At 38.7% G+C, this 14,486-nt stretch overlaps 1 protein-coding gene across 2 annotated transcripts in view; it reads left to right on the top strand.

Annotated features, from left to right (window-relative positions):
- LOC145344074 (peroxisome proliferator-activated receptor alpha-like) overlaps positions 1-8,009 on the top strand; it is an 81,186-nt gene extending 73,177 nt beyond the window's left edge. The window contains exon 7 of one of the 2 annotated variants that reach the window (XM_080190878.1): positions 1,685-8,009. In XM_080190878.1, the coding sequence (XP_080047004.1) occupies positions 1,685-1,999 (315 nt within the window). In that variant the 3' untranslated portion in view covers positions 2,000-8,009. The remainder of the gene's footprint in view (positions 1-1,684) is intronic. The other variant, XM_080190877.1, reaches the window with a different exon arrangement.
- The last annotated feature ends 6,477 nt before the right edge of the window (positions 8,010-14,486 follow it).

The following is a 14,486-nucleotide window of genomic DNA, read 5'->3' as shown; positions in this document are numbered from 1 at the left end:
TAACAATGATGGAGTGGTTAAAGTAGGGGGATGCACAATAGGCCAAAATTAGTGATGAGGGGTTATTAGGCTGCAAGAGATTGTGAACTGGATATGAAATGGTGTTAGTAGCATGTATCTGGCAGTGGCTGAAGACTATTACTTTGATATTCTCAGTATTAAAAAGAGGGTGGCAGGCAAAAGGCGGGGAATTATAGGCCGGTTAGTTTAACGTCTGTGGTAGGTAAAATGTTAGAATCTGTCATTAAGGAGGAAATTGCGAGGCATCTTGAAGGGAATTGCTTGATAGAGCAGACACAGCACGGTTTCATTAAAGGGAAGTCGTGTCTGACAAATTTACTGGAGTTCTATGAGGATGTGTCTAGGGCGGTGGATAGAGGAGAGCCGGTGGATGTGGTCTTTCTAGATTTTCAGAAGGCGTTTGACAAAGTACCTCACAAGAGGTTATTGCAGAAGGTCGAGGGACATGGAGTTGGGGGTAGGGTGTTAGCGTGGATAGAGGATTGGTTGTCAAATAGGAGGCAGAGAGTGGGGGTCAACGGGTGCTATTCGGATTGGCGGATGGTGACTAGTGGAGTGCCCCAGGGGTCGGTGCTGGGGCCTCAGCTTTTTACCATTTATATAGATGATCTGGAGGAGGGAACCGAGTGTAGGGTGTCGAAATTTGCTGATGACACCAAGATTGGGGGAACGGCAAATTGTGCGGAGGGTGTGGAGAGTCTGCAGAAGGATCTAGATAGGCTGGGCGAATGGGCCAGGAAATGGCAAATGGAATTTAATGTTGGCAAGTGTGAGGTGGTCCACTTTGGTAGGAAGAATGGTAGGAAGGACTATTACTTACGGGGCGAAAAACTGCAGCAGGCGACGGTGCAGAGGGACCTCGGGGTCCCTGTGCATGAGTCGCAAAAACCCAGCTTGCAGGTGCAGCAGGTGATCAGGAAGGCGAATGGGATGCTGGCCTTCATAGCGAGGGGGATTGAATATAAAAGTAGGGAGGTCTTGCTGCAGCTGTATAGGGCATTGGTGAGGCCGCAGCTGGAGTAGTGTGTGCAGTTTTGGGCGCCGCACCTGCGCAAAGATATTTTGGCCTTGGAGGGAGTGCAGAGGAGGTTTACTAGGCTGATACCGGAGTTGAGGGGGTTGAGCTATGAGGAGAGGCTGAATAAACTGGGCTTGTACTCGTTAGAGTTTAGAAGAATGAGGGGAGATCTCATTGAGACGTATAAGATGATGAATGGGATGGACAGGATAGAGGTGGAGAGACTCTTCCCGCTCAAAAAAGACAGTAGGACTAGGGGGCACAGCCTCAAGATAAAAGGGGGGCGGTTTAGAACGGAGTTGAGGAGGAACTTCTTCACTCAAAGGGTGGTGAATCTCTGGAATTCTCTGCCCATTGAAGTGGTGGAGGCTGCCTCACTAAATATTTTTAAGATGCGGGTTGATGGGTTTTTGATAAGAGAGGGGATTAAGGGTTATGGGGAGAAAGCGGGAAAGTGGAACTGAGCAGCGACAGATCAGCCATGATCTTATTGAATGGCGGGGCAGGCTCGAAGGGCTAGATGGCCTACTCCTGCTCCTATTTCTTATGTTCTTATGTAGATCATATTGCAGTTTAAGCTAAGTGTTTATTTTATTTTTGTAAATTATTATAAAAATGTTTAGCATTAAACTTTTTTTTTGATAGATCGACCAGGTCTGGTTAATGTGTCACAGATTGAACAGATGCAGGAAAGTATTGTTCAAGCCCTTCGCCTGCACCTGCACAGCAACCATCCTGATGCCATCTACCTGTTTCCTAAACTTCTCCAAAAGATGGCTGACCTCCGCCAGCTGGTTACAGAGCATGCTCAACTTGTCCAGAAGATCAAAAAGACTGAGGCAGACACTTTTCTACATCCACTTCTACAGGAGATTTACAGGGATATGTACTAATACTATTGCAGTTTTTGTTCAGCAATACCGGAGGTTGTACATCATGGAGTTCACTAAGAATAATTAAGAGTGCAAAGATTAGTCAATTAATCACAAAATACATGGTGCTTTTCTCAGGTTTGCTTGACATGATTGACTAAATTTGTGAGACAAAATAGTATATGATACCTGCTCAAATTTAGAGCATATTTTGAAATAAATTGGGTTTGTTAATCCAATATATTTTTTGCTTTAACTAATTTGGATTATTCAATTTGCTAGTTTGGCAATGTTAATAGCCCAAAATAATGAAGCTATTCAATTGTTTCCCAACAGAAGTTGAAAATCTCATAGTTTACTGCAAAATTAAACTATGAAAGGACCAATTTCTAATGAGTAAATTAATCCAAAACTGTTGATCATTGTATTCAATAAGTCACAGTATGAAAGATTTTGCTGGTATTTCATACAACCTTTTACTTTCAAAGTTGGATTATTGTTTTACATATTTTGCATACAATAATTCGAGCTATGCAACTCATTCTGGAGGATTTTATGTTGGCTGCGGGCGGGATTTTATCCTGCACAAGGCAAGCGGAGATTTTGGTTCTGTGAGCCTTGGCTGTCCCAATTCTGGGGTGGGCAAGGCAGTAACATTCCAGCCATTATGTTTTCATCCATAAACTAATCAAAGTAAATTTTAAGCATACACAATTTTAAATTGGTGTAAGTTATGTATCATTGTATACTTTGCACCAAAAAGGGAAAACCACTCTTAAGTGTGAAATTTCCAAATAGAATATATTGGAATCTATTATTATACCATAATTCTCATTAAGTAACAGTTAAGGAAAAACCAATTAAGAAAAGCAAATAGACAGACTAGCAGGTCCACAACTGCCAACAATGGTTTAAGAATTCATAATAATAAAACTTCAATATTTATTTACCCCTTACTACCACCACCTTAAACAAAATAATTTCATTTTTCCACTCTGATAGTTTTATTCCACATTATGGAGTAAAATAACCATGATTGCAGTGTATGAAGAACAAGTGAGAAGGAATTATGTTATTCAGAATGTTTTAATCTTGGGTAAGATTCTGATTTGAAAGATAATTTACAAGATCGGGCAAAGATCAGTGCTATCATATCCTCTACTCTTTTTAAAAGAGAATAAGAAGAATGAAGGATGTTGAATCCTAATGGAAATTGCAAATAGAAGAATGAATCACTATGAAAAACAGAAGAAGAATAAATAATGTGTTTATTAGTTGTGGACAACCTCTGATAAATGTAGACCTAATCTGTAATCGCTGCTTTTAATGTCGTCTTCTTCAAAACTGTCAGAAATTCCTTCCTTTAGTGATATTCTATTTTCTTGCCCTTCAAGGAGGTGCAGAGGAAATTACCTTTAAAATGATTGGTAATTAGAATCATGGAATGCTTGCAGTGCTGAAGGAGGCCATTTAGCTTGCTGAGTCGATGCCAATTCTCTGCAAGAACATTTCAGCTAGTCCCACTCATGTGCCTCTCATGGAGAAAAACATTTTGCAGGTCTAAGTCCTTATCCAGTTCCCGTCTTCTAATCTGCCATCTTCTCAACCAGCATAGTGCAATTCCTAATATTTTGCTGCATAAAAATGTGGCCTCATTTGCCTTTGGTTCTTTTGCTAATCACCTTAAACTTCTGTCCTTTGGTTTTTGACCTCTCCACCAAAGGGAGTAGATTCTCTCTTTCCATACAGACCCCTCATGATTTTGACCACAGTTTTCTCTGAGCTTAACAGTACCAGGTTCTCCAGTCTATCTGTATAACAGAAGTTCCCCATCTCTGGAACAAACTTGTAAATCTTTCTGCACCAGCCTAAAGCTTTCATATCTTCCTAAAGTAATGTGCTCAGATATGATCATTGCTTCAGTTGAGGCCAGACTCATATTTTATAAAGGTTAATCATAACTAAACCACATCAGCCCTCTCTTAATCATCAAAAACTCATATTAGTTGAGCCCAATTTATCTTTAATAAATCATGCTGGCTTTCCTTTGCTCAAATGACTATTAATTCTGTCCCAGAATTGCTTCTGAATGTTTTCCTATCACTTGGATGAATTGTTGACCTGCACTTACTAGGTTTGTTCTTGCACCCTTTTTTTGAATAAGAGTTTAACATTTACAATTCTCTGGTTTTCTACCATCACTGCTGTATCTCAGGAGGATTAGAAAATTATGGCCAGTACCTTTGCCAGTTCCTCCCTTGACCTCTCTTGCGATGCATCCCATCTGGCCCTAGGGATTTCTCAACTTTTAAGTACAGCCAACCTTTCTAATACCACCTCCTTATCAGATTTAACCCATGGTCAGTTACTTCCTTTTTCACTATGACGTGCTCAATATCTTTCCCTTGGTAAAACAGAGATGGTGTAGTGGTAATGTCACTGAACCAGTATTCTAGAGGCCCAAGTCTGAAAACAAGTCAAACCGCACCATGGCAAATAGTGGAATATTAATAAACCTGGAATTGAAAGCTCACCTCAGTAATGGTAACCAGGCAACGATAATTGATTGCTAATGCCTCGTAGGGAAGGAAATCTGCCATCCTTGCCTTTGGCCTACGTGACCTCAGACCCATAGCAATGTGGTTGACTGCTCTGTCAAATGGCCTAGCAAGCCACTCAGTCCAAGGATAATTAGGGATGTGCAACAAATATAGCCTTTGCCAGCAATGCCTAAACCCTATGAAAGAATTTTAAATTATATCAATTCAAAATGTTGCTCATTTTTGCAGAATGGATTACAATTTTTATGCAGGTCCTGAGAGTCTACAGCATAGATGAAAATCTCCTAGGCCAGATTTTTTTCCTTCATGAGGGATTGCCATTTTAAATCACTGGAGTGAAGCCTTAACCAGCTTGCTTACTTCATGGCTGCTGGATGTTTCAGTGAAATAACTGGAAAAACTAGTGGATTATTTTACTTACTGTGGCCAATATCAATTTGTATTTAACCAGCAATAATAATAAAAATGTACAAGTTAAGCAATTGTATATTTGTATTTACATGTAGAAATTTGAATGGTACTACCACATGCCTTCTGTCTCAAAACAATAGTAATCCGCCTTCATGTTTAGGGCTTAAGGACTATTTTAACTCTTATATGCTGTAACCGCTCCAGTTGCATAAAATTGTATTTTTCTACAAAAGCTTTTATGACATTGTATATAGATTGGGTAATGATTTTTGTCACATGCATAATTTTTTGAGCCTTTGGAGGTTTTGTACAAGGACATTCCTTTCTTCCACCAAATGACACTCAAATATAGGAAATCTAGTGTGAAATAATGTGTGGATTGCAAAATATCAACATGGTGAGGCAAAATTGTGAAATAACAGTTACAAAAACATTACAATATTGCATCTATTTTATTTTGAGTTCAGGACAAATAGTGTATTAGTTCATAAAATTTTAAATTCCTAACCTTCACTTTTGAAAGTTAATTTTTCAAAATGTCTATCATTTTCCATTATCCTTTTCAATTCTAACATTTCTCAAATTTATTATTTAGCATTTGAAAGACACCTGCTGAGTTTAATGTAAGGGAATTTATAATATAACAGGGAGTTAACTTACAACTCAAAAGAACCACTTGTCCTGGCCTTTACTTTCATCTCTTTCAGTTTCCTACTATAATCCTAAAACTAATAGAACTATTTCCTCTTTGTTAATGAGTATTTATGCAGCAAATTGATCAAAAACAAAAAAATTCATAGCCGTTCCATAGTCTTTGGATGGTGCATTTTCATTGCGCCAACTGGATATTTTCCTTTTTGCAGATAAATCTTATTTTTAATAGTCTGCTTAATGTGAAGAATAAGAGTTTGTTAGATGAATGCAATAGTAAATTTAGGCAACTGTATTTTCCTAACTCTGTAGAAATTGAAGACAAAATAGAGTGATAATAATTCTGACGTTTGACTCAAACAATGCAATGAGGTACTTTGTTGTGTGTATAAGACTGACAGTGCAATAAATAATTTCTTCTCTCATGCATCCTCTATTACTTCTGGATGTGAATTCTTAATAATGGTACCCAAATAGTCCTGGTCTTTGCTTAATACCTTAGTTCTAAGAATCTCAGGTACAATAAAACAGGAAGTGATAATTGCTTTCACCTTTGCATTGGAGTTCTTAATCTAGTTTCAGATCATCACTAGCTGTAATCTAAGACCATGGACAACTCACTGTGCCGCAATCCAATCTAATTACTTGTAAAATCACAGGGAACCCCAGTAAGAATATTGGATTCTGCTTGAGAGCATCACAAAAAACATTAAACCAGCCTTAAATGTGAAGTATGTTTTGTACAGATCAGGTAGCACTCAACACTGTAATTTACCAGTTCTACTGATCAGATTTTGACTGATGAATTTATTTAGGAATTTTAACATTTTATTTTTGTAATGCAGTGTGCCATCCTTAATAGCCTTCTCCTGATGTCTATTTTCAATATAACAGTGCTCAATTCATGTAACTGAGCTGCCTAGCAGCTGATGAGGTACATGTGACTAAACTGATTTTATTGACTTTTTTTAAACAATTTCTAAGTGCTTCCATTGTTAAAAAAAAGTGGTAACTATTCAGATACCAAAAAACTCTACATTGTCCACCAGTATCTTATTTACAAATATAAAACTGATCATTTATAATCTAATGAAAAGGGCATTGAATAATGCCCACTTTCAAATATGGTGTGATTATTATTTTGTACATATTTTTTCATCACATATGGCATTTAATGGATAGCCAGGAATGTCCAACAAAGCCTAACCCAGATTCCAGAAGCAAAATCTGAGGTTTAAAGTTTCCTTGACATTACATTATGCTTTCTAAATGCACTTAGCTTTACTATTTACAATTTTTTTGTCATTGTTTTTGTGATACCAATTGTTCATTTTTTCCTTCTGTAAATTAAGCAGTGTTGAATTTACTCATATTATGTCATAACAACAAGGAGATTGACACAGCCTTTATAAATAAGTTGCTGACAAAAGGTTTGAATTAAATTTTTTTGAAATGTCACCCCAATACTTAGTGCATAATGAAGAAGTGGCTAGTATAACTTTTGAAAGGGCATTTTAGGTAAGATCTGATATTGGGGAAAATCTGACAATATCATGTTCCATTGTGATCTATGGTCAAGTTTCATATCTGGGTGTTTGACTGTACCAAGCATTTAGATCTTGGTGCTTGGTAGTGATACACTGTTTCTGTGTATGTTAATTATCCACTTCTTTATTACTGCATTAAAATGGAAACTTTGTTTTTGCGTCACTGACTAGAAATTACTAAGTCAAAAATGGAGTTAGATGTTATTGATGCTTTATACACGTCATTGCATCTATAAAATTAGCCATTAGTATCTTGCATAGTGATAGTTTGCCTTCTGTTTGAGATGCTGCCACGATCAAATGCAAGAATCTTTTTTAGCTGTTACTATTTGAGACTTATTTTGATATCTCTAGGGCAGAGATCATCAATGCCTTTTGCAAACTAAGTAAAAAAAAATTAAAGTTGTAATTGTACGTATTGTGAGTCTAAGTAGTTTTTCTTCCTCAGGTTGAATCAAGTACTTTCTTTCAGAAGGTGTGTAAATATAGATGGATGCTGTTTCTGAGAAACAGATTGAAAGCCAGGCAGTGGCGTAAAAGTCCTAAAGAGAAAAATATAAGTTAATTTTGCACTTTATCATGAAATATATTCAGCAATTCATCCATACTTTTGCAGAGAACTCTAACACCATATTGTATAGCATGCAGCTTGCATGGGGAATGCTGCCAGTAACAGGATTATCAGGATATGTATGAAATGGTGAAATTAATCTTATTGTCACTAAAATGTATTGGGATGTTGTTCTCTGTCACTTAAAATAAGGGATTGTGCTTTAACATCCAAACTAGATGGTAATGTACCTTTTTGAGCTGTAATTGTGTGAGGTATTGTACATATAGATCAGACCTATGCTGTAAAACATTTAATGAATGTATCTTTGAAATCAACAAATGTTTATCCTTTTTCTTAAAACAATAAACATATATTTTCAAGAACAGAATGAAATGTCTGATATTATTAGAAGTTTTGAATTAAAAGATTTAAAATAAACCATATATTACACCTCACAATTAGTGGTATGGAAAATCACTAATATGCCACCTATGAGTGTTACTGAACAGCAGGAACAGAACAACATTTGTAACGCATCCAAAATGTCAATCTGCGATTTGAGCCTGAGAACTTTTGAATCTGGAACTTGCTACGCAATTATTGCCCACAATATATACATTTCTAGAAATTTGGCTGTCACTGTTCAGAACTTTATAAAACTAGTTTTCTAACAGTAGGTTGTTCCTGGCAACAGGCAAGCACACACAATAATCTTGCATTTTGCTCTCAGCTGCAGAGAATGGTGTCTATTGCTCTGACTATACTATTCCCAACTACCACTACATTCCTTTTAACTCCATCCCCCTCCCCTCTCCAAACAGAATGTCTTCCTGTGCCATAGTGCTGTTGTCAGTTTGCTCATCCATTGTGCAGCTACCACTTTCAGCCATACAAGCTGCAAGAACCTCAAACCTGTTGGACAATTGCAAAGACTGAGGCTCCTTCATTTTAATGTTCTGAATCCTCATTCCTGCCACTCCTGCAGTCACACCTTCCTGTCCCTGACAAAATCTGAAGACCCTATCCTCAAGGGTGTGACTGCTTCCTGGTACAAAGTGTTCAGATAACTTTCTACCACCCTAATGCATTTGTTTGTGCAGCTCAGACACTTTGAGCCAAATCTACTCAAACTCTGATACTTGGTGCAACCATATTTCCCCTGGATCACCCCATTGTCCAGGAACTCCCACATTGGCCTGTAATTGCCAAAATGTAAAATTTGAAACCTGTTACATTCCAAGTTGATAATTGAACAAAAAGATTCCAGAATGGAATCCAGGCTCAAAAAACCGTAGCTTTTACTATTTTTTTCAAATATGGAGGAACAGTCACAACTGTATTAACAACATGGAAAAATAGATTATAATACAATATTCCTTTACTCTTCTGGCTTAACAAATTACACACATTTTACGCTAAATACAAGTGACAAAGTACATTTGAAGCTACAATGGTCTCATTAGCACACAAAGTTAGCATTTCCAGGTTCTCCTCAATCTCCCCAGATGATTGTCATCAGAGAGTTTTCAAACTCCACTCTCAAAATACACTTTCAAATTTCCTTTCACGTGGTAGTTTGCAATCTGGAATTCAGTTCAGATGTTACAAATTCACTTAAACAAAACTTCCACTCCAGTTTTAACAGATTTTGGGTCCAGGATTTTGTACAAATCCCTTTCGGATTTCTTGATCTTCTGCTGTTAGTCAAATTCTGATATCCAGCCAAAACTTGTTTCCCAGTTGCTTTTGTTTCCCAGACAGTAGTAAGACATTCCAAATTTAGGATTATTTTAAAAACTTTTCTCTAGAATTCTGACCACCCAATTCCTTCTCAGATCTGTGACTTGAAATGAACAGTACTCTTCTGCTCCCAGTTCCTCTTCGAACCATTTAAACTCAGACCTTCTGGAAACTCTCTTTAATTTCTCTAGTTTCCTTAAGTAGTTGTCTTTTAGGTTTCTGGGTCTGGCTTTCATAAACATTACTCCATTGTATGGCTTCTAACAAAACTGAGAGAAATTAACTCTATCTCTCTGTCACCATCTGCCTCTGGCTTCCAGCTAAAACAAAAGAACAGAGAAAGCCCCCTCTATTTCTGCAAGGGCCTCTAGTTGTTAATCAACACCTGCAACAATGTACCTTTCACACAAGCTCTAAATAAGCGCAACAGAATTCCAGCTGGAACTGAAACCAACCCCTGCATTTACAATTACCGTCATCCAGCATGAAACCTAACTATATGTTCCTTCCAAGCAAAGAAACATTAAATTAAACTAGACCTTATTTCCAATATCCACCCACACAAATACAAATTCGTTTAACTACTTTCAGTTTTTTAACACTTCCAGACAGTACCAGATACAAGGAGGAGCCAAAGCCTCCACAATTTCCATCCCTACGTGCCTCATTAGACTAGAATGCATCCACCCAGACTGGGCATCTTTTCAACTTTAAACATCGCCAACTTCAAGCATCTACTCTACCCTAACCTATTTCTATGCTATCACTTACTGTGCATTGGCAGCAACTTCTTTCATGACAACCATTGTCAATAATGTTTTTGTACCTCTGTTTACCCAAGATCTCATTTTGCTCCCAAATTGCCCCCCCACCATTCTTTTACTATTTATGCATTTATGGAAGACCTTGGGTTCCCTTTTGGTCATATGGTTCCTCTAATCTCATACACTCTTCCCCTTTGTTATTTATTTTCTCAGTTCCCTCATAGTTCTTCTAATAATTCGGGTCATCTACTGAACTGAGTTCAAGAAAACCCATCCTGTGCACTTTTCTGGGCCTCAAACATTACCATGTGACTTCATTTTTGCCTTTTCATACCAAGGTCAGGTTCAAGCCATGCCGGAATGCTTGATGGTTGTAAGTATAGAGACAAGCTGGTTAGAAAACCCATCTCTGTTCTTCAACATAACTCCCAATGATGTTTAAAGGCCCCCTAAACCTCCCCATCAATCCAATGCCTGCCTAAGGCCCCTCAGACCACCCATACAATCCCTAGAATCTTAGAATCCTTACATTGCAAAAGGAGGCTGTTCAGCCCATCGAGTCTACACCAACTCGCCAATAGAGCATCTCATCCAGGCCTGTCCCATCCCCTCAACCCTACACATTTACCATGGCTAATCCACCTACCAATGGTAGTCATGATGTGGAGATGCTGGCGTTGGACTGGGGTAAACACAGTAAGAAGTCTCACAACACCAGGTAAAAGTCCAACATGTTTATTTGATAGTAAACACCACAAGCTTTCAGAACGCTGTTCCTTCATCAGGTGAGAGGAGAGTTCTGATTAGAAACAGGGCATATAAAGGCACACACAGTTTATAGAATACTGAGTAGAATGCAAGTCTTTACATCTTTAAAGATTCACATTCTGATCAGTAGTCTGTAAACTGTGTGTGCCTTTATATGCCCTGTTTCTGATCACTCACAACTCACCTGATGAAGGAACAGTGTTCCAAAAGCTTGTGGTGTTTACTATCAAATAAACATATTGGATTTTTACCTGGTGTTGTGAGACTTCTTTCTGTGTAATCCACCTACCCACACATCTTAGAATACTAATGGGCAATTTAGTATGGCCAATCCACCTAATCTGCAAATCATGTACTGTGGGAGGAAATCAGAGCACCTGGAAGAAACCCATATGAACAACATACATATTCCACACAGTCATCCAAGGCCAGAATCAAACCCAACTCCTTGGTGCTGTAAGGCAGCTGTGCTAACTATTGCCATGCTGCTCGTGCAATTTACATGTGCCCCATATAGTCTCGATAGCCATGGCCCCAGTATGCACCAAGCACAAACTTCTAATTCATGTCATATCAATAGAAAATATTTTACTCTTTAGTTGGGGGGGGGGGGGGGGGGGCAAGGGGAGAAAAATAAATCTATCATAGAGAAAATGCATTCTGCCATTTGAAAAGAAACCTTGTAATATTTGTATTCTTACGAGTTTGTGTCAACAAACTAGGAACCAAATTAGAGGGCCAATTGGTTCACGAAACATGCAGAATGGACACAGCTGCCCTTTCTTTGGCAAGGAACAAACAAATCATTTCAATTTCAAAGCATGATGCCTCTCAATCAATGTAAGGGGACAGGTGATACGATTTTTTTCCATGTATAACCTCCGTTCTCCCTCAACACCGCGTCAAAAACAGTTTTTAAAAAAATCAGCCGGAGCCACTGATATCATAGTTGAAAATAGGACACAAACTCACAGGACATTTCATAACGTTATGCTTCTTCTATTGGAAAAAACATTAATACATATGAACAAACGCACAAGGCTGCTTAATGTAACAATTTACTTTAGAAGGACAAATCCCTTTGATGAATTAGTGCATTAAAACATTTACATGACATTGCTTAATAATGACATTTGGAAATGTGAAAACACTTTATACTTACCTCCAGACTCAGCAGGTCTCCTATTTTCTTCCTAAATTCTCAACCCTGGCGTGCATTTAATGGGATTCCAAAGCCTGGCACATCCAGGTGAAGATGGTGTGGGGGAAGAAACCCTTTTTTATCTCCTTTTCAAATGGGGAAACCAATCTAAGTGTTGCACAAGTTATTCATCATCGCTTTAAAAAAAAGCACAGAGAAAAATGGCAGATGGTCGGGAATTGTTATAGATAGGGTTGAGAGGTAAACTGAACACTTTTTTCAGTGTCCATAAGCAGAGGTATTTGACATTTATGAAATAGGTTGCAGCATGCATGCCCAAACTTTGTCATGAATCAAATTTTAAAATGAGTCATAGCAAACTCTTTTTAGGGTTAAATCAGAAGTATTGTCTGTTCATATATTCGAACCAAAAGATGGTGATCGCAACTATATTTGCATATACACACAGGCATAAAAGAAGATATGAGAGAAATGTTTTACTACTAGGAATAACAGGATAAAATAAAAACTAAACTAAGATTATTAATTCATGTTAATGTTGGCCTCCAGAATGTCAGAGTGCATTGAGTTTCCTTCATGTTGGAGTTAAAGTTCAGGAGGGTTCGGCTTGCTGAAAGCAAAAATTGGTGAAGTCCTTTAAAGTTGTTGCTGCTAAAATGATCCAAGGGGCGGGATTCTCCAGCCATTCATGCCAGCAGGATTCTTTGGTCCTTCTGTAGTGGAGAGAGCTTTGGCTGAGTTTCAAATTCTGTCCTCACTGGCAGTAGCGAAAGGGCATGAACGGCCAGAGAATTCTGGCGCTGGTCTGCAATACACGTGATGGCAGGAATCTTTCAGAGATTAGTGGAGGTCCAAATTTGAAATAGGCTTCATTGTCAGCTTGTAATCCAGCTTTGGTATTGACAAGTGTAAACTGTCCTGGGAAGCCAGGAATGTAGCATTAAAACTTTCCAAAGGCCAAGTGGTGTTAATTAATGAGTCAGTTTCAGGTAACAATCAGTTTCTATGTTTCTGAGCAAAACCCATTGTTCATCTTAAGAGATAGTTGGTGCCTAAAAGCACCATCTCAGGTACGATGAAATTCACTGGCTCACACTCAGAATCATACATTGCAGAAGAGGCCCTTCGGCCCATCAACTCTGCAGCGACATATTAGAAACGCCTGAATTCCTACCCCATCCCACCTGTCCTTCCTTACCTCTTGCTGTCATAAATTTCACTTTTCTGAGGTTTCAGCACCCTCACCTAACACTGAAAACTGGTCTGAGAATGCCCTTTGAAAAATCTTGCACTGCCTGTCTTTGTCTTTCCTGCCACTTAACTAGCCTCCTAGAACATGCAATCCAGAAAATTTCTAGACTCCCCTATGCCACATACAGCGTTCAGTTGCTTCTTTAGTCTCTAAGAAACCCTGAGCTTTAGTTCCAGCAACTGGAGGCATATCCTATAGATGTGGTCATCAACATCTTAGGAGTCCTCACATCATAGAGAAACAGGATTCAGCCACCCATTTTGCTTAAAAATATACTCACCATATAGTATGTTTCTGTATTTGGTTATTTATGTATACTGAATTTTTAAAAGTGTAATTTGGATCCCTTTGTCAGCATCATGTCCGTATTTAGCTAGTGCATGACAGGAATGTGAAATCACAGGTTATGGTTGAAACATAAGAAATAGGAGGAGTAGGCCATCTAGCCCTTCAAGCCTGCCCCGTCATTCAATAAGATCATGACTGATCTGAAGTGGATCAGTTCCACTTTCCCACTTTCTCCCCATAACCCTTAATTCCCCTGTACATCAGAAACCTATCTACCCGGTGACTTAAATATATTCAACGAGGTAGCCGCCACCACTTCAATGGGCAGAGAATTCCAGAGATTCACCACCCTTTGAGTGAAGAAGTTCCTCCTCAACTCGGATCTAAACTGCATCCCCCACCACCCCCTTATCTTGAGGCTGTGCCCTCTAGTCCTGCTATCTTTTCTAAATGGGAAGAATCTCTCTACCACTACCCTATCTATCCCTTCATTATCTTATATGTCTCTATAAGATTCCCCCTCAGCCTTCTAAACTCCGAGTACAGACCCAACCTATTCAGTCTCTCCTCATAGTCCAACCCCCTCATCTCCGGTATCAGCCTAGTGAACCTCCTCTGCACTCCCTCCAAGGCCAATATATCTTTCCGCAAGTGCGGTGACCAAAACTGCACACAGTACTCCAGCAGCGGCCTCACCAGTACCCTATACAGTTGCAGCAAGACCTCCCTGCTTTTATATTCTATCCCCCTCACGATAAAGGCCAACATTCTATTTGCCTTCTTGATCACCTGCAGACTGGGTTTTTGCGATTCGTGCATAAGGACCCCCAGGTCCCTCTGCACCATAGCATGCTGCAGCTTTTTGCCTTTTAAGTAAT

Source organism: Carcharhinus amblyrhynchos, chromosome 6 (assembly GCF_965287045.1).
Source record: "Carcharhinus amblyrhynchos chromosome 6, sCarAmb.v2.hapA, whole genome shotgun sequence".
Classification (NCBI taxonomy): domain Eukaryota; kingdom Metazoa; phylum Chordata; class Chondrichthyes; order Carcharhiniformes; family Carcharhinidae; genus Carcharhinus; species Carcharhinus amblyrhynchos.
The sequence above is the reverse complement of the archived record's forward strand: the minus strand, read 5'-3'. Positions and strand labels throughout refer to the sequence as shown.